The sequence below is a fragment of the Thermobia domestica genome, chromosome 16, assembly GCF_964235325.1.
Source record: "Thermobia domestica chromosome 16, izTheDome1.hap1.1, whole genome shotgun sequence".
NCBI lineage: Eukaryota > Metazoa > Arthropoda > Insecta > Zygentoma > Lepismatidae > Thermobia > Thermobia domestica.
Genome location: NC_137469.1, coordinates 18,202,824 through 18,227,730, shown reverse-complemented (window position 1 = coordinate 18,227,730; position 24,907 = coordinate 18,202,824). Strand labels below are relative to the sequence as shown.

General features: G+C 36.8%; 1 protein-coding gene and 1 non-coding gene across 2 annotated transcripts in view; both read left to right on the top strand.

Moving 5' to 3' along the window:
• LOC145672936 (very long chain fatty acid elongase 7-like) overlaps window positions 1-24,907 on the top strand; it is a 198,979-nt gene that overhangs the window by 40,312 nt on the left and 133,760 nt on the right. The window contains exon 2 of the mRNA XM_081742163.1: window positions 18,442-18,604. Within this exon, the coding sequence (XP_081598289.1) occupies window positions 18,544-18,604 (61 nt within the window). The 5' untranslated portion in view covers window positions 18,442-18,543. The remainder of the gene's footprint in view (window positions 1-18,441; window positions 18,605-24,907) is intronic.
• TRNAE-CUC (transfer RNA glutamic acid (anticodon CUC)) lies at window positions 18,844-18,916 on the top strand. The gene has a single exon. It is a non-coding gene; the product is annotated as a tRNA-Glu (tRNA).

Here is a 24,907-nt window from a genome sequence, read left to right as displayed (position 1 = left end):
CGTATATTCCATCGTTAATGCTTCACGAATAACAGCTACATTTTTTAAGAAGCAAGTATTGGCCAGCTAACTTGATGCCATCAGAACAGGGACGAAATCTATAGCAGGTTACAATTTAGATTACACTCCTCATTAGTGCTTCATGAGTGCTCGTTAGTGTCGCATGTCAGACCGTTGGTTTCTCAAAGCTAACGGCTACATCTTTCAAGAAAATCATTTTTTGCCTGCTAAATTTATGGCAGCAGAACAGGGATGAAATCTATGCAGACAACAATTTTGATTACATCTGTCATTAGTGTTTCTTTAGTGCTCTCTAGTGCCACACATCCCATCGTTAGTGTTCGTTAGTGCTCCATATCTTATAATAAGTACTGCACATATGTCGACTATATTTTTTAAGAAAGGCAGTATTGGCCTGCTAATTTTATGGTAGGAGACATAGACCAAATCCGCACAAGAACACAATTTTGATTACACCTGTCACTAGTGCTTATAAAGTATTTCCAGTGCCACTTTCCTATATAACAATACTATAAGGTAAAAACTACGTGTATCATCATACGCGATTAAATTAATTCTAGGAAATCATATTTGATTGAATAAATAAATAGCTGTTTGATTAATGGGGTAATTAAATTTGATATAATTAAACAATACTATAAGGTAAAAGCGGCACGTGTATCATCATACGCGATTAAATTAATTCTAGGAAATTATCTTTAATTGAATACATTAATAGGTGCTTGATTAAAGGGGTAATCAAATTTGATAGGCGTTTGATATCAAATTAATTAGAGTTTGATATCAAAATTTAATTAAATTATATCTTACAATATTGCCTAATTTACACTATAAATATGCAAAATATAGGGAATTTCAGTTCTTTTATGGCCTAATTTGGCAACACCGCAGTGTTACAAGTTCGTAATACAGCGTGATTACAGTGTAATTAATCGTCCACCATTTTCAAAAGGTCATATTTGGCAAACTATCTACTCTACACTAAAAAGCACTAACGTTATTCGTTGGTTCACTAAGAAGCACTAACGATTACAATAGAAGAGACCATTAGTGCTTTTGAATTTGGCGGGAATTTGACGCAATAAAAATTCCCCATGCTTTTCTAATGGGAGTTTTGGAACTTATAATTGGCTACGTCTACAGCAATAGTGAAGCATTCACGGAACTATTAGTGTTTTCTAGAAGCACTAACGATGCACTAACGAAAAGCACTAATTCCTTTGTTAGTGCTTAAAGGAGGGATCAAGATCACGCTGTCTCCCAAAGCTTTTTCATTTGTTGCATCTACACTAAGAAGAAACGCTAGGGTTGGTGCACAAAGAAGCACTAACGATGAATAACGATTGCACTAGAAGAGGTCATTCGTGCTTTTCAATTTGCCGGAAATGTCACGCAATGCAGAATTACCCATGCATTTCTTACGGGAGTTTCATGATAGATAATTGCCTATATCTACACTAATAATAAAGCATTAACAAAACTATGAGTATTTTCTGAAAGCACTAACGACACAAAAACCAATGGCACGAATTTTTTCACTACTGGACAGTGTGGGGAGACTAGCGTGGACCATTGCTTTGGCTCTAGAGCCTACACTAATGAAACACTAACATAAGCGGTTGGTGAAGTAAGAAGCACTAACGATACACTAACGAATGACACTAATTATTTCGTTAGTCCTCAAAGTGGGGACCAGCGTCAATTTGGAACCCGAGAGGTGTTTTACTTGTAGCATGTACACTAATGAAACACTAACGTTAGGATTGGTGCACTAAGAAGTACTAACGATGCAACAATGATTGACACTAATTTTATCGATAATGCGTTAAGTGGAGGCGCAAAGTTCACGAGCGTGTAATTTCAACATCACTAACGGACAAATTGAGTCACGACCAAGCACTAACGTAGGACAAACAGTTGGCATTAGAAAATGAATTCTATCTCAATTAGGGAAGAAAGCGGGGTCAACCTGACGGAAATTGATTTCGTTATAACGATGTTATTAGAACAGCACTAACGCTCAAATTTGCGCACTAACCTGCAATAACGTAGCACAAAGGTCTGGCATTACAAAATCTATTCTATCTCAATTAGGAAAAAGAGCGGAGCCAACTTGACGCTAATTTATTTCGTTATACTGGCGTTATTTGAACAGCACAAACGCTCATATTTGGGCACTAACCCGCACTAACGTAGCACAAAGTTTGCCATTAGGAAGTCAATTCTATCTTAATTAAGGAAAAAAAGCGGTGCTAGCTTGATGTCAAGTTGGCCCCGAAATTTAAATTGTTCATAGCTTTGTTATTTTGATAGCACAAACGCTGAAATTTCTGCGCTTACCAACACTAATAAAGCACAAACGAATGGCATTATTTATTTTTCCCAGTCGAAAAGTGGTGGTCCCAACTTGATACTAATTGTAATGTGTCGTGCACTAACGATATGATATACAATACTAACGAGTACTTACGAAGCACTAATGATAGATAAAATCAAAATTGTGGTCTGCTGTAGGTATTGTGCGCGACGTGTTTGCATGAAATTAGAAGGAAAAAAATGGATTTTTTAAAAGTATAGGCGTTATCTGTAAAGCATTAACAATGAGATATGCAGCACTAATGAGCAATAATGACGAGTATAATAAAAATTGTGGTCTACCGTAGATTTCGCCTCTGGTTTGCTGGCATGAAGTTAACAGGTCACTAATGGCCTTAAAAAATGTAGCCTTAATCGGTGGATCACTGATGGTGGGAAAGCGGCACTGGAAATATTTAAGAAGAACTAGTGACAGGTGTAATCAAAATTGTGTTCTTGTGCGGATTTGGTCTATGTCTCCTACCATAAAATTAGCAGGCCAATACTGCCTTTCTTAAAAAATATAGTCGACATATGTGCAGTACTTATTATAAGATATGGAGCACTAACGAACACTAACGATGCGATGTGTGGCACTAGAGAGCACTAAAGAAACACTAATGACAGATGTAATCAAAATTGTTGTCTGCATAGATTTCATCCCTGTTCTGCTGCCATAAATTTAGCAGGCAAAAAATGATTTTCTTGAAAGATGTAGCCGTTAGCTTTGAGAAACCAACGGTCTGACATGCGACACTAACGAGCACTCATGAAGCACTAATGAGGAGTGTAATCTAAATTGTAACCTGCTTTAGATTTCGTCCCTGTTCTGATGGCATCAAGTTAGCTGGCCAATACTTGCTTCTTAAAAAATGTAGCTGTTATTCGTGAAGCATTAACGATGGAATATACGGCACTAACGAGCACTCGTTAAGCACTAATGAAGGATGTAATATAAATTGTGGTCTTCTTTGGTCCCTAGTATGCTGGAATGAAGTTAAAAGGCTAGTAATGGCTTTATTAAAAACGTAGCCCATATATATCGAATATTAACGATGGGATATGCAGCACTAACGAACATTAACGATGGGATGTACGGCACTAACGAAGATGTAATGACAGATCCACTAACGGTTTCATATGAAGCACAAAAGATCACTAATGAAGCCTAATGACGGGCGTAATCAAAACTGTGGTCTCCCATAGATTTCGTCACTGGTCTGCTACCATACTATTATCAGATCAATATTGGCTTTCTTAAAAAGTGTAGTCCTTATCAGTGGATCACTAACGGTGGAATATGCGCGCCTGACGCGTGCTGATGAAGCACTAATTGCATATGTAATCAAAATTGTACCCTCCAGTTGATTTTGTTCCTCGTTTCCTGGGTTGAGGTTAGCATGGCAACAATGGATTTCTTTAAAAAAATGTAGCCGTTATATATGCAATACTAACGATGGGATATGCAGGACTAGGGAACACTAACGATGAGATGTGCGGCACTAACGAGCACTAACGAAGAAGTAGTGACAGATGTAATCAAACTTGTGGGTTGCCGTCTATTTCGTCCCTCGACTACTGGCAAGAAGTTACCAGGACAATAATGGTTTTCTTCAAGAATGTACCCGTTATCTGTAAAGCACAAACGATTGGATATGGTGCACTAACAAGCACTAACGGGGAACTAATGACGGGTGTAATCAAAATTGTGGTCTGTTGTAGGTTTAGTGTGTGGCTTTTTTGCATGAAATTATGAGAAAAAAATGAAGTTTGTAGAATTTTAGACCTTAACTGTGGAACACTAACGATGGCCAATAGTGACTGTTAAGAATTGAGACGTTATTTCCGTAGCACTAACGATGTGGTTTCTGGCACTAACGAGCACTAACGTACCGCTAACGATCTGTGAAGTCGAAATTCTGTCCTGCCATAGGTGGCCTGCCAGTTCATTGCCATGAAGTTAGCAGGCCCATAGTGACTGTCAAAAATTGAGACCTTACTTTTGTAGCACTAACGATGGGATTTGTGGCAGTAACGAGCAATAACGAAGCAGTAACGACATGTAAAGTCGAACTTCTGGCCTGCCATAGGTGGCCTGCAAAGTTCATTGCCATAAATTTAGCAGGCCAATAGTGACTGTTAAGAATTGAGACGTTATTATCGTAGCACTAACGATGTGGTTTGTGGCACTAACGAGCACTAACGAAGCACTAACGATCTGTGAAGTCGAAATTCTGCTCTGCCATATGTGGTCTGCCAAGTTCACTGGCATGAAGTTAGCAGGCCAATGGTGATTGTTAAAAATTGAGAAATTATTTTTGTAGCACTAAAGATGGGGTTTGCAACACTAACGAGCACTAACGAAGCACTAACGATCTGTGAAGTCGAAATTCTGGTCTGCCAAGTTCACTGGCATGAAGTTAGCAGGCCAATAGTGATTGTTAAAAACGGAGACATTATTTTTGTAGCACTAACGATGGGGTTTGCGGCACTAACGAAGCACTAACGATCTGTGAAGTCGAAATTCTGGTCTGCCGTATGTGGTCTGCAAAGTTCACTGGCATGAAGTTAGCAGGCCAATAGTGATTGTTAAAAATTGAGACGTTATTTTTGTAGCACTAACGATGGGGTTTGCGGCACTAACGAGCACTAACGAAGCACTAACGATCTGTGAAGTCGAAATTCTGGTCTACCGCATGTGGTCTGTCAAGTTCACTGGCATGAAGTTAGCAGGCTAATAGTGATTGTTAAAAATTGAGACGTTATTTTGTAGTACTAACGATGGGGTTTGCGTCACTAACGAGCACTAACAAAGCACTAACGATCTGTGATGTCGAAATTCTGGTCTGCCATATGTGGTCTGCCAAGTTCACTGGCATGAAGTTAGCAGGCCAATGGTGATTGTTAAAAATTGAGAAGTTATTTTTGTAGCACTAATTATGGGGTTTGCGGCACTAACGAGCACTAACGAAGCACTAACGATCTGTGAAGTCGAAATTCTGGTCTGTCATATGTGGCCTGCTAAGTTCATTCCAGCTTCATAAAACGGACTCATTTTTACCTTAAAAACTGTATATATGGAAGCACTAACGTTAGTGTTTATAGCACTAACGAGTACTAACGTTGCTCGAACCTGTAATTTCACTTATGGTGTAATTCTGATATGTTGGCCTGCTGGCATGAAGTTAGCAGGCCAATAGTAACTATTAAAATTCTGACGTTATTTTTGTAGCACTAACGATGGGGTTTGCGGCACTAACGAGCACTAACGAAGCACTAACGATTTGTAAAGTCGAAATTCTGGTATGCCATATGTGACCTGCCAAGTTTATTGGCATGACGTTAGCAGGCCAATAGTGACTATTGAAAATTGAGGCGTTATTTTTATAGCACTAACGATGGGGTTTGCGGCACTAACGAGCACTAACGAAGCATTAACGATCTGTGAAATCGAAGTTCTGGCCTGCCATAGGTGGCCTGCTAAGTTCATGCTAGCTTCATAAAACTGACCCATTTTGTTACCCTAAAAACTGTATATATAGAAGCACTAACGTTAATGTTTACAGCACTAACGAGCACTAACGATGCTCAAACCGGCTATTTCACTTATGGTGTGATTCTGATATGTTGGCCTGCTGGCATGAAGTTAGCAGGCCAATAGTAACTATTAAAATTCTGACGTTATTTTTGTAGCACTAACGATGGGGTTTGCGGCACTAACGAGCACTAACGAAGCACTAACGATCTGTAAAGTCGAAGTTCTGGCCTGCCATAGGTGGCCTGCTAACTTCATGGACATTGCAAAAGCGTATTCGTCTCTTCGTCACGCGAATTTCTGCAATGTTATGCACCCTGCACAACACTGCAATGTCACAGGTTGCATAAAAATCTAGGAGAAATAATGTTCTTACACTCAAGAATTGTGAAAAGCAACTGGAAGTTTTCGAAATGAAGGTGTGGAGAAGAATCAGGTAGGTCGAACGAAAAACAATTGAGACGGTCTTAGAAATGGTGGGGGAGAAAAGAGCAATTTTAGATATTAAGAGGAGGAGAAACACTGGCTAAGAAGGAACAGTATCATGAGGGACGTGCTGGAGGGTATGGCGACAGGAAAGAGAGGAAGGGGCGAAGGAGACTACAATTAATGGACGGTATCAAAACAAAGATCTTATGTGAAGACGAAGAGGTTAGCGGAAGACCGTGGAGCATGGAAGCTTCTCAGTTATGGAAAGTGACCTGCTAATATTGGCAGAATACCTATGATGATGATGATGATTAGACGAGCCGAAGGTTTGAGGTGGGGGGGATCAAAATTGAACAAAGAATACCAAATGTATGGCATCACATTACCTTCACTTCAGTGCAATCCCGTTAGGCAAAATCTCGTGAATAGAAAGTAAAGGAAAGTGGGAACATCAAACTAACCAATCATGGCTACCAGCAATCAGTATTGAGTACTTTTCTACATACAAATATTACTTGGTGACAGGAGATGTAGCTTTATTTTATTTTTTTCAATGAATGTGATCTATTTTAAGTTTTCTGGATTGTTACTTTAAAACACTGTGTTCTGAGACAACTTGTAGGCAAACTATGTAGTGCATGGGAGTAAATTTTGAGTCCTTGTATATGATGTATTAAACTTTGTACTCTTCTCATCCATATTTAAAATTTCATTTTCTTTTTTTTTTCAAAACTTTATTTTCCATTAAAAAAAATTGCACCTAAAATTCCTAGCTCTAGTAAACTCGATTTTTTTATCAAAGATTAATTTTGTAACAATTGTTGATTTTTAGTACAGTGTCATGAATACAATTTATAAAATGTAATTACGAATAAATAATAAAAATATCAATCTATTGTGACATTAGTTAGCCTGATTATTTAGTCAAATATCAACTTAAAACCACTTTGAGGCTATATACCACCGACCGCCTCCTTTCTACAAAATTGACACAACTGAAAAAGACCCTTATTGAGATGTCGAAAATGATTCTAAATACTAGGGAAGTTTTGTGTAAAAACGTCACAGGGAAAGAAACAAATCTTTTACCTCTTCTGATAAGTTGCCATTTGTCTAAGTCGCTTTTCTGAAAAGTTGGTGATTTTGAGTTATCACATGATTTACAATGTTGGACTGAAATGGTAGAGCGCGCTCACCTCTAGTACTTGAGGTCTTTGGTTCAATGACAGATCGCCATAGACTTCGTGGTGAACAGTCTGTGCATGGAATTTCTTAGCGTTCTTCCGTTTCTTCCCATAATCAACGAACTTAGAAAAAGTTTATTACTGAATTCTTTGTGTCTGTGTGTGTCTGTCTGTCTGTTAATTTGCGAATTTTTCAATTTGAGCCTCACATTCGATAGAACATCAAAAACTAGATGGAATTTTTCGCGTCAGTCTTATCGTTCCCGGGGTATTAGCCAAAAAAAAAAAAAGTTCCGATTTCGGGAGATGTAACGAGCCATATCTCGGGAACCATAAGTCATAGAGAGATGTTGATCAGTACCTAAGAGGATGGTGAACATTTTGGTACCAAATAGTAACCGGTGGCCACTGACCAACTGGCCACCGTTACCCAGATATTGGTCAAAAAGTTCGGATTTTTGGGAGATTTAAGGAGCCATGTCTCGGGAACCGTAAGCCATAGAGAGGATATTTTGCTTTAAAAAAAAAAATTGAGCCCTTCATTTCGAGCGTGTCTTCGTAATACGACATATCGTAGAACGTTTTAACAGAACTCTTAAACAAAACATATGGAAAATATTTAGTATTCAAGGAAATTATAAATGGATAAATATACGTATTACAAGTATTGTTTAATGAATATAATAATGAAGTACATAGAACAATTGGTATAAAGCCTGTAGAAGATAATAAGAAAAAATATTTTTTTTTTTCAAATTCATTCTGGCAATGCTCTTGGAGCATTCTCAGCTGGTTTCATTCTAGCATTTCGTTCATTTCTATGTATCAAGTCTACCTTATTTTCGAAGCATAATCTTGGGACGTCAAACTACGTGATATGATGCCATCGTATCGTCAACTCGTTTGCCAATAAATAAGATATGAATCCTACATATGTCCCTGAAATTGTTTTTTTTTTTTTTTTTTAAGTTGCACTGGTAAATATTATTATAAAACGACATATTGTGCACGTAACTAATTATACGCTTAAATAAATGTATTGCGCTCACGTTTTCAGCAGTTGCTGATATCATCAATTTCCGGTCAGATATCTCACTTCCGGTTGTTTCATTGATATAGTCCTCACATATGGTGACGTGAAAAGTTGTGAAAAACTTCCTCACGTGGTATGTTTCGGATGATAGATTTTTTTTTCATGATCAAAAAAAAAAAAAAAAAAAAAAAAAGCGCAAATACTTCAGTAATAAAGGTTAGGCGTGCGTTTTAATTCATTTGGTAGTTGAGAGTAGTATGTCCTTACTTTGACTCTTAGTATTCAGTGATAACAAAGGTCTTGTTATGCAATAAATATACGTACGTAGTTATCCCAACTATTTTCCTACTCTTTTGAAAATAAATATGAAATCTTTCAGTTTAACGTCCTATGATAATGGCTGATAATGGCGTTTAGGCTAAAGGAGACGTGCGATTAGGTGAATGGTGGGAGAATTGGTAGGATCAGAATGTGGGAGGAAACGGAAGTATCTCCCAGAAAATCCACGGACACGACGTTATTCACCAACTTACTCGACCGGGGATCAAACCAAAGACCACACACACCACAGGTAAGCTCTTTACTACTGAGCCACCGTGGCCCCTCTTTTGAAAAAAAGAAATGATTTGAACAATAAATTAGTTCTTCTATTCAGTTGAATGCTCTTTCACGCTAAACCAGTAATGGCCCAATGGTGGCCCACGGATCATAAATGTGTGCTATTAAAAAAAAAAAAAAAAAAAAAAAAAAACTGCTTAACACGGAGTGTGGCTGTAGGGATGCGCACGAGACAACATTTGTGTCTGTCTCGTCTCGAAAATGTGCTGTAAAAGTGATGTCTCGACTCGAAAAATGTATATTTCTCTATCGGAAGAGCCGTGTCTCGACTCGAATTTTGTCAGGAAAATCCTGTCTCGACTCTTCTCGTGCGCACCCCTATGTGGCTGACTATCATAGTATAGGGAAACGTTCTTTAACGGACTTGTCTATAATACGGGTAAACGTTTTTGTCCGGCAGAAATGTGTATTATGAGAGAAAATCCTCTTTGTTAGGACACTCACATGCGGTGACGGCCAGTCTTTTTAACTAACTTAAAAAGTTCGTTACTGAATTCTCCGTCTCTCTCTTTGTTTCTCTCTCTCTCTCTCTCTCTCTCTCTCTCTGTCAGTGTGTGTGTTTTATTTGCTAATTTTTAAATTTTGTGCCCTCCATTCGATAGAACATCAAAAACTGTCTGAGAAAGTGATGCAATTTTTCGCGTCATTCGTACCGTTCCTGAAATATTGGTCAAAAAATTCGAATTTCGGGAATTTTATCGATATCTCGGGAACCATAAATCATAGAGAGATGATATTGATGTTGGATCAATACCTAGTTTCGCAAGATCCAATGGTCTTTGTATGATGGATACTGGCTAGAAGTGTCCTCTTCTCTCCTATCCTTTTAAAAAGTCTTCGTTTGTAACACCCTGTCTATTTTATCTTCATTTTCCTCCAACACCACATATCGCAGCTCTAAACATTTCTTGAACTTCTGTAATGTCGAAATCTTTGAACCATAGAGTCCAATGCTCCACATGTAGCACTTGACCAACTTCTTCCTAAGTCCAATTATTGAGCCTGCTAGTTAAGAGTGATCTTTTCTTGTTGAAGATTTAGGGGGGAGGGGGAGTTTCGTGTTTAATTTCGTACTGATATATTTTGTATTAAATGTAATATAAGAGTATTTCTAACATTTAACTACGCTACATGGGCCTATAATAATGATAATAATTAAACATGTGTGTTTTTTTCATAATCACCGTACCATATGATTTTTCACGTGCTGCTGATCTGCTTCCTCCCGCACACATGCAAGCAGTCGATGACTTCACGGGTGTATGACGTAATCTTTGCTGGCTGGCCGCCTTGGAATACGTGGAAAAGTAGCTTTTGGAAGAAACACATGACAGTCTCGTAATCACACATCCATGTTAACTACCTCTTTCAATGGGCGATTGCCGCGCCTTCATATAGACTGTTCTATTTAGCGTTACGTCTGAGAAAAGTAACGGAAGCGCTGTAAAAGGAGTTTACTGTTTGTGAAATCAACTCATTAAAAGATGCTTACTTGTACAGCCATCAACAAAATAAAATAGCAGTGATGTTTTATTTTTTATTCAAGCTCCTTTATTTGAGATAAACCTCATGTGGTCTTACTAAGCTTAACCCTGAAGATATTTCCGCCTTCGGCTGCTCACGTTGGTAACTTTCGATTCTCCAAAAAATTCAATCTTTCAGTCCAGTGCAAGGTGACCAAACGTCCCGTTTTAGCCGGGACAGTCCCTTTTGTCCCGTTTTGTTCTGATTCTCGAACGGGACGCCTAACTGTCTCGTTTTTAAGTAAAAATGACCTAAGTGTCCCGTAATTATTATTCAAAATATAAATCGTCAATGCAAATTCTACTCTCTTCCGTACCAACACTCGTTGCCAAGGTTCAGCCGTGTCTAGAACTTCTGAATTTTCAAATGGGAATTGAGTGTTCGTGGTTCAAGAGGAAATTGAGTGGGAATTCTGAGTGTTGAACTAGTTAAAAGAATTGAAATGAAATGAAATCTGAGTTTTACGTCCCACGGTTATGCCGGTTAGGCTAAAGGAGACGGTGATGATGAGTAATGAATGAAATGGTGGAATGAAAAAAGTGGGAGGAAACGGGAGCACCCCGAGAAAACCCACGCACACGGTGTTTGTCCACCACAAAGTTCACTTGGTGGGGGCTGGGATCGAGCCCGGGACCCCAAGCACCAGAGGTGAACGCTCTACCACTGAGCCACCGCGGCCTCTAGTTAAAAGAATTGTTGGGTAGAACTTGCAGTCGGGAACCATTGTTTGTTGTGTGGTACACATCAAGTTAGAAACGGTGTGTTATCACTTTTACTTGTGTATTGTGTACTTGTGTATTTTTACTTCCAGATTGCTGTCCCAAAATGCAATCTGGAAGTCAGATACCCCCCCCCCCCCGTAGCCGATTCATATGCGTCCCGTTTTCGCAAGTGAAAATTCTGGTTACCTTGGTCCAGTGGCGGATCCAGAAGTTAAAAACGAAGGGGGGGAGCAGCTCCAAAGATCTAGAAGGGAAAAACTGGAAGAGGTCAGCCAGAAGCCACACTATAATAGCAACTATATCATGAGTTTACTATGAACTTTCAAAAATATATAAATAATTTAGTTTTGTCACTCCCCAGGCTAGATCCGTCTGAGTGCAAAGCTAAAAAATTCCGCAGTTCAAACAATATAATCTAAGGTTCTTCACTACAGCGAAATTAAACTACCGCTAATTTTCGAGTTTTTCTGTAATATCTTTAAAACAAATTAAAATATTCGAAAAGCAAAATCGTAGTGCACTAGACAATATTATTTTGCATGTGATACCGTTATCACAACTCATCTATCGTGCCTTTCGATTTGCAACTGTAGATAATTTAGCATTTTTTTTGGCGGGTTCTGTAAATAGCGGCATACCAAAAGTAGATAGGTAAATTGTGGTAAATGCATCACATGCAAAATCGTATTGTCTAGTTCGCTACGTTTTTGCTTTTCGAATATATTTTTTAAATATTTATTTTGAAGATATTACAGAAAAACCCTAAAATTAGCGGTAGTTTAATTTCGCTGTAATGAAGACCCTTAATTATAATGGAAAACTTCTGGGTGAAGTGTATATGTGACATTTTTTTGTTTTCCTTTGAACTTAACCAGTTATTTAAATATGAACAAAATAATAGTAACAACGGTAACAGTTACAAAATCTGATTTAATAAGCTTTCGCTGACCATCAATCGGCTATAGCGCCATCATGCGGCAGAGCGACGTTGCTGTTACTTCGCAAGTAAATATTATACAGATGGGTAAATAGCGGAGAAAACGCTACTACTTGTTGCGTAGTTGACGACGATACATGGAATATTACTGTTTCAATTGTATCTTTGTTAATAATAATAATAATAATAATAATAATAATAATAATAATAATAATAATAATAATAATAATAATAATAATAATAATAATAATAATAATAATGTGTGTCTCTTTTATCAGCTTTTTTTCATAACAAGGAGTGGCCCGAACCACCATAATCTTCACTAGAGCTAATCGCGTACGAAGCCATTTTTCGTTTTTGAGTTCGGAAGGGGATGGAATTAAAATTTTATGGACGTTTCTGCTTGCCTCTAGGAGCGACTTTCGTGTAAGTAACCTATAACCCGTGTAAGTAACCCGTGTTCATGCGGGCTTACATAACCGCAAAGGATAAATACCCGGGCAATAGAATAGTTGAGGGGGATCTTGCTCTATTTTAATCCAAGTTATGACTTCAAACCTGACAATTGTGGGTGGTTTCAGTTAGTAATTAGATAAAAACTTTTTATGTATGGATCAACATATGTCCTTTCGTTTCGGGAGCCCCGGGTTCGATTTCTGGTGGAAATTATGTGGTTCGTTCGGTTTCTACGTTAAGTTATGCCTCCACGCATCGTAATGCTGAAGCAAGACACTAAATTAAAAACCAACCAATTTTCTGTAGTTATTTTTCACAAGTGAAAGTTTCCACTTAAAAGTTTTAGAAGTTTTTACATTCAATCTCGTAAGAAGAAGAAGAAGAAGAAGAAGAAGAAATATTTAATAGTTTAGATGAAAACTTTTTAAAAATCTTTTGTAACGGTCAGTGGTCATTCATTGTCTTTATTAGGCCTATCGTTCATTTACCTTTTCAGCAACAGAAGATTGAAGAGTTTTTCGTGATTTAATTACGTAATTATTTATCATTTTTATATCTGATGTACATTAATACCTTGTTATCTAAAAGATCACATCTGGTAAGAAATTTGTTTTCTGAACTTTCTCTCAGTTTGTATGACGTTTTGAATAGTTCAGACAGGGAAAAGCCTTTCAATTTTCATAAACCTTTTAATAAAGGAAAAGTTATCAAGTTAATTGAGCAGGAAAATTAATTTACTCTGATATAAGTCTAACTAAGACAGTGTTATTTTTTGATAAATATTTCTTTTTCATGTATAACGTTACTTTCATACGAGTATCTATTGCAAATACTTGTGCCTTAGACCCGTGTTACACAGGGCTGTTATATAGCAAGGACTTTATAACAGACCTGTTTATCACATTTAGTCAGCGGTCGGTGGTTTTGACTGCCAAAAATGTGGCCAAAACTCCCGAATTTGAATTTTCAACTTGGATATGTAAGTCTCTAAAAAGTTAGATTGCCATATTTCCTGTTAGAAACTATTTTTTGAAGGTCAGACGCACATACCTTGCCGGTGAAATCTATTTCAATCTTAGTGTCGAATTAGTCACATCGGTATCTCAATCCCCAAATAGTCAGCGACTAATAGGAAATAAACTCCAACTATGTAGATAAAATGAAATGAAATTTGATGTTAAACTGTTAAATTGACCTTTTTTGTCGTTTCCAGATCAACTCACGAAAATTTAAGTATAAAGTAAAATAATCCCAGGAGATCCCGCGCCCAAACAATTTTCCCGACTTTCTAAAGTCGTTCTTTATTAATATAAAACAAAGTAGATGCCACCGACAGTGGTGGATCTAGCCCGGGGCTAGGAGGGCCTTGGTCCCTTCGTCCCTTTAAGTTTTTTTGTGACAAATAATTTAAACTTTTATATATTCTTGAAAGGTCATAGTAAACTCATATGCAAGGGCGCCCATGTTGGGGTTTCCAAGGGAAGGGGGAAAGTATAAGCGACGTTTCAAATATAGTTGCAAAATTTGCTATAACTTATGTAAAAATTCTATTGGGTTTTCGATCTTCTGAAGTACAATTTCCTGTAGGGAGCCAAGGGCCCTACCTTGCCCCCCCCCTGATGGGCGCCCTTGCTCATATAAGTATCAGTCTGGGTTCTGGTTGTCCCCCTCCAGTGTTTACCTTCTAGATCCGCCACTGGCTCCATTTTGTTTTATTCCTTTTTTTTTTCTGTGGTGATGCATTAAATCAAAATCAGCGACCTCGGAAACATCCCCCAAAACCAATTTGTCTTATACTTTTTGTTTTTTAAAGTTCTGGACAATCTTGTTGGATCCTCTATTTCATTTATTTATTTTTCAAAAATTAAGTTAAAATTCGAAATTCGCGACCTGAGATATCAATTATTTATGAAATCGAATTATTTTTCATTTTAAGTACGTTGTTTTGTTCTTATGAAAATATGAAATTCGAAAATCTCCGAAACCATTATGTATTGAGCTTCAGAGAGAGATTAAATTACATTGTTGAATTTAATCCAACTTTTAGAAAATTGAGGTCACTGTGAGCCTTTATAAATCCATTGATGGATGAAGTTCCAATTTTCTTCCAAAAAGTTGCAGCTATTTTTCTCATCTATGCAGCTCCAGCAAAATGTGGCTGATTGTACATCTCTTTAACATTTACAATCTTCTTGGTTGTTTAGTTTTTTACAAACCAAATACCCAGCGTTTGTCGTTGTTCTTCCATTTGCTCTAGTTATGTGAAAAGTATAATGCCCTTCTAATTGCTAACAGACTTGGTAACATGTCCTGCCTTTATCTTCGTATTTCCAGTGGTGTCGTTCAAGTGATTTACACCGATTCGCTAGGAACCGGTTGCTAAAAATTTTCAGGTTTCCGGAACCGGTTTTGAACATCATCATCTCTAAACCCAATACTTGCGGAAAAAAATGTCTAATACGGTATTATTCTTGAGAATGAACATACAGAATTCCAATATAAACATGCTGCATGATTTAACCCTAGTAAGTTTATTACATAATAATATAATTATAAAGTAACAGTCAATTTATTATATGCTTACTTGTCAATAAACTTAGACTATTAAATATTGATCATAGAACCGGTTTTTAAATAAGACAACACTACCTATTTCTAGTTATTCCTGTAACCTAACATGGATTTTTGCATTGCTTAGTGCTTAACTTTTAATTCTATTTTAGGGTTGTAGAGTAACCCTACCAGAATAACCGTGCTTGCTCTCGGCCCCCAACTTTCGCTTTGACCATAATATATTAAAATTTCCTACCAGTATTCTTTAGTGCATTGTGATATTCATAGAGGGTTATCCTTATTGATTAGAGTGAACTAAAAAAAAAAAAATCTCAGATTCATGAGAAAAAGTTTTGAAACAAATTAGAAGTATTAACTCTACGTCAGGAAACATTTTTATCGTATGTAATTGGCAACATTGTTTTCTTCACTCAGCGTATGCAGACATCTAGGAAAGAGGCTTTCTTATCGCTTCGTACTACCGGGAAGTGAGATAAAAGTATTTTTGTACTGGTAGTTGTAAGAATTAAAAGAAGATAAAAATCTTACAATACACATAAATGTTCATTTTTATTACTGTCCTTGAACTGAAAGAGTTGTGTGAATTGAAAAAAAAAAAAGAAAAAAAAGAGAAAAGAACATTCTTATAGGCTATTGCCTAAGTAGTTGTTTAAAATATTAGTTAGAATGCTACTTCTGTTACAATATGTTTCTTTTGATAAGAATATAGTGTATCATCGTTATAAAAAAATCAAACTGTGCTTTTCAAGTTTTGGCACACCGCAGTTTGGAAAATTTTTTGGCAAAATTCAATACTCTGCATGAAAATACGTATTTATAAGAAACAAATATCTGGAGGCGACAGAATTGAATAAAAATTGATACAGCTGTATTTTAGATTGACAAGTGTAGGGTTACTAGTGTAAAATCATTAAAAAGTGCTTTGTGACAGGTGAGTGAGTGTATATGATAAATTACTCTATTAGATACTGTTTAGTCACCTGCGATGTATTTCTGCATAGTATGCAGGAGCTGTATTCAAGGGCTATTGAAATTCGTATCATTGCCAAAACATACTTGTTTTCACTACCCTCGCTCTGTCCTGTCTCGATTAAATAACATTCGTTCTTTTTAGTGGCCACCTAGCACAAGTTAGTTTGTCTTTTGCACTAGTTTTTATGCCATACATCTAGACGCTGTATTTCTACGCAAATCGTAATATGGAATAATATATCGTCGAAAAAAGGAAGACAACGCATAATCGACACTTTACTGTATATACTTCACATTACAAAGCCTAAATTCTAAACCATTCAGTGGACTTGGCCCAACGTTAATTCCTCATAATGGGATCTTATATTTGAACTAGGAATTTGCAGTTTTGCTTTTTGGTAAATAACAAACTGCGGCTTATGGTTACAGGAAGTGCAATGTAATCAGACTTCCTGTAGTAAATCTTTAATTCTCGCTACCAACGATATATTTTTTTTCCGGCTAGTTATTTAAGAATCAGATAAAGTATTGTTAACAAAATAAATTTTACAGTTGAGCTATTTTGTTATTTAGCGCAGTGCTTTTTATAGGCTTCGATTTTTCGACGCCAAGTGAATACTACGAGTGTTTACAAAGTTTCTAATCTTTTGAATATTTCATTTACACACGAACTGCTGTACATACTGGAAAGTTAACAATGCTTATAGGTACGTGTATAACTCAATGAGAATAGCTTTTTTCTGTTCGAAACATATTGAAGCTATTTTCACGTCTTTTCCCCTCCACCTCTCAAAAAATAAGTAAAAAAAAATAAAAATAAAAAAATAAAAAAATCCTGTTCATGTAAAATGTTCGTTCATATTATGCTTTCAAAACGTTTTACGTGCCAACTATTGGTGCAAAACTGTCATAACAACAGGAAGCTGCTAATATAGTGATGTTACATGTCCAAGGATTTTTTTCTTTCTTTTTTTTTTAATAATAAAACATAAAACTCGTCTTTTCCAGGAAAATACTTGACCACAAAACTTAAATGTTCTTTTTGTGATTATCTGTCAGTTGTGGCCAGAAAAGAATAGAATTCAGTGATCACGTAACACAATTTTCAAGCGAAATACTCGTAAGGGTCTCTCTCTCTCTCTCTCTCTCTCTCTCATATATATATATATATATATATATATATATATATATATATATATATATATATATATATATATATATATATATATAAAGAAATTTCTGTCGCTTTTTCACCCACCACCTTCGAACATCGATATGTCACGTAAGACGTACCTGGAAGATCAAAAGTAGTCTCCATCGGCATAGACTACCTTCTGCCAACATTCTTCAAGGCCATGGATTCCATCGCGATAGGACTCGCGGTGGGAAATTTTCAAAAAACAGGTTTTCCGTTTTTCACCGAAACCGGTTTCGGTTTTCTTCAAAACCGATTCCTTTTTTTTTTTTTTAATTTGTTTTATTTCTGACCAGAATGGTGTTTCGTTGTTCTCCGGAAACCGAATCCATTTCCACATATAGTTTTGTGTGTTTTCGAAAAGTTTTGGTTAGGGATGGGCAAAACCGGTTTATATAAAAATCGAAACCCGAAAAACCGACATTTCGGTTTTTATAAAAACCTGTTTTGCCCATCCCTATTTATTATCCCTGGGTGGCATCTAAAGGTTAAACTTTTGGGATAGGTCATTGCCCAATAGAACGTTATGTATTGACCACAAGTGAATCCCTCCCTTTTATTTGTCACGAAGAAGTGTTGAAAACGATGAAAATTATTCATACAATTACAAATCGTGTCGTACCCTGAAGTTATGGCCCTGGGCATACATAAGTGAACATCCTTGTATTTGTGTTTGTGAAATGAAATTTAAAATCTCATAATTTGAGCTTAATTATAGGATATATACAAAGCTTTTATTGACAATTCACTTTCGCTTTTAATTCAAGCATCAAAAAAATCAAAAACAGTTTCTTTCATCACTTCATTTTATCATGTTTATAATATAGTGAAAATGAATTATTATTATTATTATTAATTATTGCTCTTTGTTTTACTTTCGTTTCAGTGAAATCGTGTTAATTCTGCTGAAGTAGAAGAAAGACTTAATTGGAAAGCTCGAACAAGAACAAATAACCTAATCTCAGGGAGATAACTTAATTCAACAGTCATGGCTCAATTAATGAAGGATCTTATCCACGGTTATAATGATCTTATGGACAACAGAAGTGGTAAGTGATTCTTTTTTTCCCCACTCTCCCTTTTCCTTTCATTATTTTTTTCTTATTTCACTTTAGTTGCTTTTAAGCGGCGTGAAAGTTAGTTTACGACTGGCCGTGTATGTATATTTATTTTGGACAGAATTGCCACGAAGATGAGTTTTAAGCGTGAATCTAACTAGCTAAATTAAGAATCAAAAAGAAAGAAAATCATATTCAATATAGAGGAGCGGTTCTCAATCTAATTCCTGGGCCGCGATGGCTTAGTGGTAGAGCGTTCACCTCTCGTGCGTGGGGTCCCTGGTTCGATCCCAGCTCGCGCCAAGTAAACTTTGTGGTAGACAAACACCGTGTGCGTGGGTTTTCTCGGGGTTCTTCCGTTTCCTTCCACTTTCTTCATTCCACTATTCCATTCTTTTCTCCTCATCACAGTTTCCTCTAGCCTAACCGGTATAACTGTGGGACTTAAAAATCAAAGATTTCATTTCAACCTAATGCCTATCAAGATCCCTATTTTATTATCGGGGTAATCGCCCCCCCAGACGATGAAACTTTATTATATATATATATATATATATATATATATATATATATATATATAAATAAAACCCATACTAAAGTTTGGAGCCCTTAAAAGTAGCAGTATGACAACCCACCGCCCCCCCCCAGAAGTCGGTCCTGGATCCGTCCCTGATTGATCATCCATCTCTCTTGTCGTTACAGAGTATAACATTGGACAGAATATAAAAATAGAGGATTGGCAAAACTTTTTTTTTTTTTTAATATAAATCGGAAACTGATTTCTAGAAAGAACAGGTTCGATTTTTCAGGTTTAGTCTCTCTCTTTTTTTTTTTTTTTTTTTTTAATCGATTTTTCCAGCGAAATAAGTTTCCATTTTCTTAAAAGTATTTTGGACTTTTGCTGAAACCGCAAGCTGATTGATAACAAAGTAAACCGGTTTTAGTGAACCGATGCGTGAAAGTGAAAAGATCGGTTTATTTTTTTTCTAAAAATCGAAACCAATTTTTGAAAGTAAAAGGATCGATATCTTCTTTTTTCCAAACATCGAAACCGGTTTTTGAAAGTTTCTGTTAGCCTCTATCTAATAAGCATATATAGGTCTATTTGGTCAAACCAGAGAAGACTCCCCCCCCGCCCTCACCCTGACACTTGTAGAAGGTGGGTATTCAATGAAGTGTCGACAGCAATGTTCTCGGTTGGAAAGGTCTACCAAAAATCCTGATACAAATCCTTTTGAACACTTGAACGAATTGAAGCTGACGTAGTGGACAACTTTATGGCGGAATATACAACCTTGCAGCTCTTCCCCAACCTGATGAAAGTTCATCACAGAGTGGTTATCGTGTTCATAATCATGTGACAATGTATAATTTCAGAAGGATGAGTAAAAATAGCTGCAAAATTACCTTTTCATAAGTAACTTTTTTTTTATGTAAGTAAAATCCTAATTGGTACTTTCCATGTACGTATGCACCTATGGTCTGCTTTTTTTACTTTTAAAAAAAAAGTACTTGTACGTTCCGGTTCTTGTCAGAAGTTATTCTTGGATGTAGTTTCAGAACAGAACTTTTATGAAGTCGCCGCATGTGCGACGAATCGTTGAGTGCAGTGTGTGCATGCAGCCTTCCCATTCACTTTCCAACCTTGACACCATGTAACAGTTAGTATGTCAGTCACCCAAAAGCATGACTAACGTGCATAGGTGTGGTCGGAGTATTGAGTGGGCGAATGAAAAAAAAAAAAAAAGTAGCTAATTTGAAATGGGAATTGTCACAGGATGTAGACAAATATTGCCAATTATTGCATTTAAATGAACTGCAATGGTTTGTTTACGAGGTAATTGAAAAAAAAAAAAAAAAAAAAAAAACAGGTTACAAAAAGTGTTTTTGGTTCTTTTGGCTACGTGTGTTAACAAATTAAAATTCTCATACTGTGATTGGTGGAAATGACTTCGTCAGTGTTGAAATAGGGATATATGTATCTCCCGCGGAAGTTTTAAAATCATAAAATTGGTTTTGGTTTTTGTTTACTGTTCGTAGAAGTATCTGTCTGTCACCTTTTAGGATAAATACAACAGCTATTCCAGCAGAGTAGAAACCATTGTTATAGACAACAAACGATGTACTTTTTAACACCATAAAAATAAGTTTTTCTCGAAAAATACGCATTTGATACATGTACATTTCTTATATACGAGGTGATTAAATAATACCGAACCTTAGGTTGGCATTTACTGATTTGGAAATCCGAAACGCTAATCCCCTTCAAAATAGTCTCCTTGGTAATGTACATACGTCTCCCAGCGCTTCCGCCATTTTTGGAAACACTTCTGGAACGCAGTTTTTTGAAATGGTGAGCAACCCTTCCGTTGCATTCCACATATATATATATTCTCTTCACTAAAATCGGGTCCTATTTAGTGGCATTTTCAGCTTGGGAAATAACCAAAAACACATGGAGCCATGTCGGGTGAGTAGGAAGCCTGACGATACACAGAAATGTTGTTTTGCTGTGAAAGCCTGTAGCCAATGAGCAGAATAGGCTCCATTGTTAGTAGCGTCGGTACAAATTTCGCGAACACTCTCCTCATGTCCAAATTGAATGTACCGATCCGATATTTACACCTATATTGTTCGCAATTTCTCGGACTGTGATACGACGGTCCTGCAAGACAACAGTCCGCACTTGCTAAATGACAGTGTCATTCTGGCTTGTTTTAGGGCCTATCAGAACGTGGTTCACTGTCCACTGATGTGCAGCTGTCTTTGAAGCGGTTGTACCGCTCCTTCTATGCGTGAGGTGCTCATGGCATCGTCCCCGAAAGCCTATTGAATCTTGCGAATGGTTTCCGCTTGGGTACTGCCAAGCTTTTGGCAAAAATTTGATGCAATATCACAGCTCAAGTTTCACTGCCATTTTACAAAAGCTGAAATCAGACGACCACTCAGTACGTCTTTCCTCGTTGGCGGACTGCCAGCGACTGAACGCTTTCTGCAGCCGGGGGAAAAAATCATGACTGTGCATGAGTATTCCCTCTACATCTCTGAAGAAAGTCCTCCCACGCTTCGTTGGTTTGCCCGGGAAAAATAAGGTTCGATACTTTTCGAACACACTTAGTATATATATTATAGTTTAACAAAAAGTGGACTTGCTATTGTCAAATGATAAGCTAAATTTAACTGTATATTTCAGTATCAGTTGCATCTTCATTGGTAGTGTGTTCATCATACAGTATTTACTTTTAGGTTTACAAAAAAGTTTTATGGAAAACTACGCATAAGAATGTACATTCACCCATATCATTTTGTTCAGCTCAACGACATCTATCGATTGGTAGGTCTCAGTGGTGGGCACAGAAACCGGTTTTTAGGAAAATCGACACCGGTTTTGGCATTTTTCAAAACTGTTTTCACCGAAACCGGTTGTTTTCTCCAAAACCGGTTTGGTTTTTCACCGGATTCGGTTTTCTCTAAAACTGGTTCCTTTTATCCAAAATTGGTTCTATTTCTGCCCACAATAGTGATTCGTTCTCCGGAAACCGATTCAGTTTCCACAGAAATAGTTTTGTTTTCCAAAAGTTTTCACCGAAACCGGTTCTGGAGAAAACCGAAACGTCGGTTTTTTCGGATTTTGGTTTTCTAGAAACCGGTTTCTGGTTTTTATAAAAATTGGTTTTGACCACCCCTAGTCTCAAGATGAAACGTGCTGAAATATAATCTCGATTAAGCTCTTCATTATAATAGTATAGTGATCGCACAGTCGTTAAGTTTGACCTAGATCTACTCATTCAGCATCTAATACAAAGAGACGGTGTCTCAACTGCCATCCATGAAATTTTGTCAGTGTCGTCTCTTGTGCTATACAGAGTACATCTCCCGGGGTTACAGTGTTGTCGAATTGCCGCTATGTTTATTTTTCTTATTTTTGCCGTTGTTTTTTATGTTTTTGCTATTATTATTTAATAGCAATTAATTCGAATAATTGTTAGTGATCATCTTATCTATTAAAATGCTACAATAGCAACAAAAGCGCCTGAGCTCGAACCTATAAATCTTGATTTCAACCCTTTCATTTACGGTTATTTCTGATTTCACGTTTAACAGAAACAAATATTTTAAACTATGTGTACTTTAAATAAATTATTTAAGTAAACCTTTCTTCATATAAAGTTTATCTTTTAAAATTATTGTTCAAAGCCTTTGTATTTTAATAAGCCTTCTCCAAAATCAATGCAAATGAATTGTGCTGCCATCTTTGGAGTTCTTTTAAACTGTACGTTTATCGGCGTTTATATGTTTGTAGCCAATCCTTTCGACAATGAGATCTCGGAAACCACAGGCTGTAGAAAGATGACGTTTTCACTGATCGATTGCAAATTTTGTGTAGATTGTCTAGTTCAGATTTAATATTTAAAAAAAATGGCCATTATTTCTTTATTACATTTTTACTGGTACACTGGAAGTGTTGAAATTAAAACAAACTAAAGCATCATATCCTACGCATTATACATTCCAACACCACATTGTTGTATATACAGGTTGAATATGTCTCAGGCGTTTGTTTCCTAGCCAAATAATACTGAAAAATGAAGGATAATCATTTTTCCAGTCAAAGATGAATCTTTATTTTTTTGAGTGTTTTGCCCAATAAACACCATATATAACTGACATTATAATTAATTATGTATGTAACGTATTTGCTTATTACATACTGCATGCAAGAAGAAAGAAAACACTGGGCATACATGACAGAAACTCCAACCGGAAGTAGGCTTAAATTTTGCAAACGGTGAAAGATATTGAGAAAAATAATCGAAAAAAATCTCCCCTTTGTGATATTCCTTGCAGATTTTTTTTTTTTTTTTTTTTGTATCAAGACATCTTTCACTTGTCTGTAAAGGGTGAGGAATGAGGAGATTTATGCTCATATGCGAATGATGCGCTGTGTAGAGAGCGCAAGTTTAGCTAGTCTATATATTAAAATGCTAGGTTTAGATGTTCGTCCGTAATCCTTTCGACGACGAGATCTCGAAAACTATACGTGCGAAAACGGCAAGTTTCTAGCTATTCCGGTCTATTCCAAATTTTGTGTCGATTGTCCAGTTCTCATTCAAATATTCAAATATGATGACGGACATTGCAGGCGCTTTGCTTAAATCTGAATGTCAAACCTATTGGATGGCAACTTCAAAATCTTCAAGAGGCGCAATGAGGCGTACTCAGAGGGATATGGATTTATTAGAAAAAAAAATACACTTGATATTGTGTCACTTCTATAAATTTGCTACAAACTCACTCCAACATCTATACATAGCAGTTAACTTCCTTTGTGAGTCTCCTATCCTAATAATATAAAAGCCTATTAACTTTGGATATTACCGATCAGCTGATTAGACGGGATACGGACAAAATCTCGCGGCCGAAACATCGCCGCCCAAAACCTCGCGAGACAAAATCTCGCCGCCCAAAATCTTGGCGGGCCAAAACCTCGCCACCCAAAACATCGCGTGGGCAAAACCTCGCTGCTACTGAAATTTTTCTTTAAAATTTACCCAATGAGTTTCTTAATGTGCAATTCCAATTACAAATAATTATAATAATAATAATAATAATATGATACAAAACATCGTGTGCATGGGCTTTGTCGGATTATTCCCGTTTCCTCCCACTTTCTTTATTCGATCGTTTCCTTCATCCTGGTCATCTACGTCTCCTTTAACCTACAGGACATAATCAAGGGACGTCGTTAAAACTCATATATTATTTCATACTTTCATAAATATTATTAGATTTTTGTTAAAATTTTAAGTTTTTGGATGTTCTAAAGTTCATGAAACTTACCCTGTTAGTCGTCATTACTTTCCTTATGCAGACTTTCTTTCCCTATAACCACTTTAAAAACATCCTGTCGCCCTACCTTCACATTGAAATCCTCTAATACAGAAATAGAATTTTCATATACTATCGCGGGACTTGGTCAAATACCCGTGATACTTCTCCTGAAACAGCGTCTTTTATACCGTCATCCTTATCATCTGTTGGAACATTTACATTTTGGTTTGGCGATATTTTGGGGCGCGAGGTTTTGGAAGACGAGGTTTTGGCCCGGCGAGATTTTGGTCCGCGAGGTTTTGGCCATTCGATGTTTTGGGCGGCGAGGTTTTGGCCAGGCGGGGTTTTGTCCCGCGAGGTTTTGGCCAGGCGAGATTTGGGCCGCGAGGTTTTGTACCCAAACCGATTAAACATTTACTGTACACATTTGCAAGATTGCTGCTACAGACGGAAGTCAGCTTC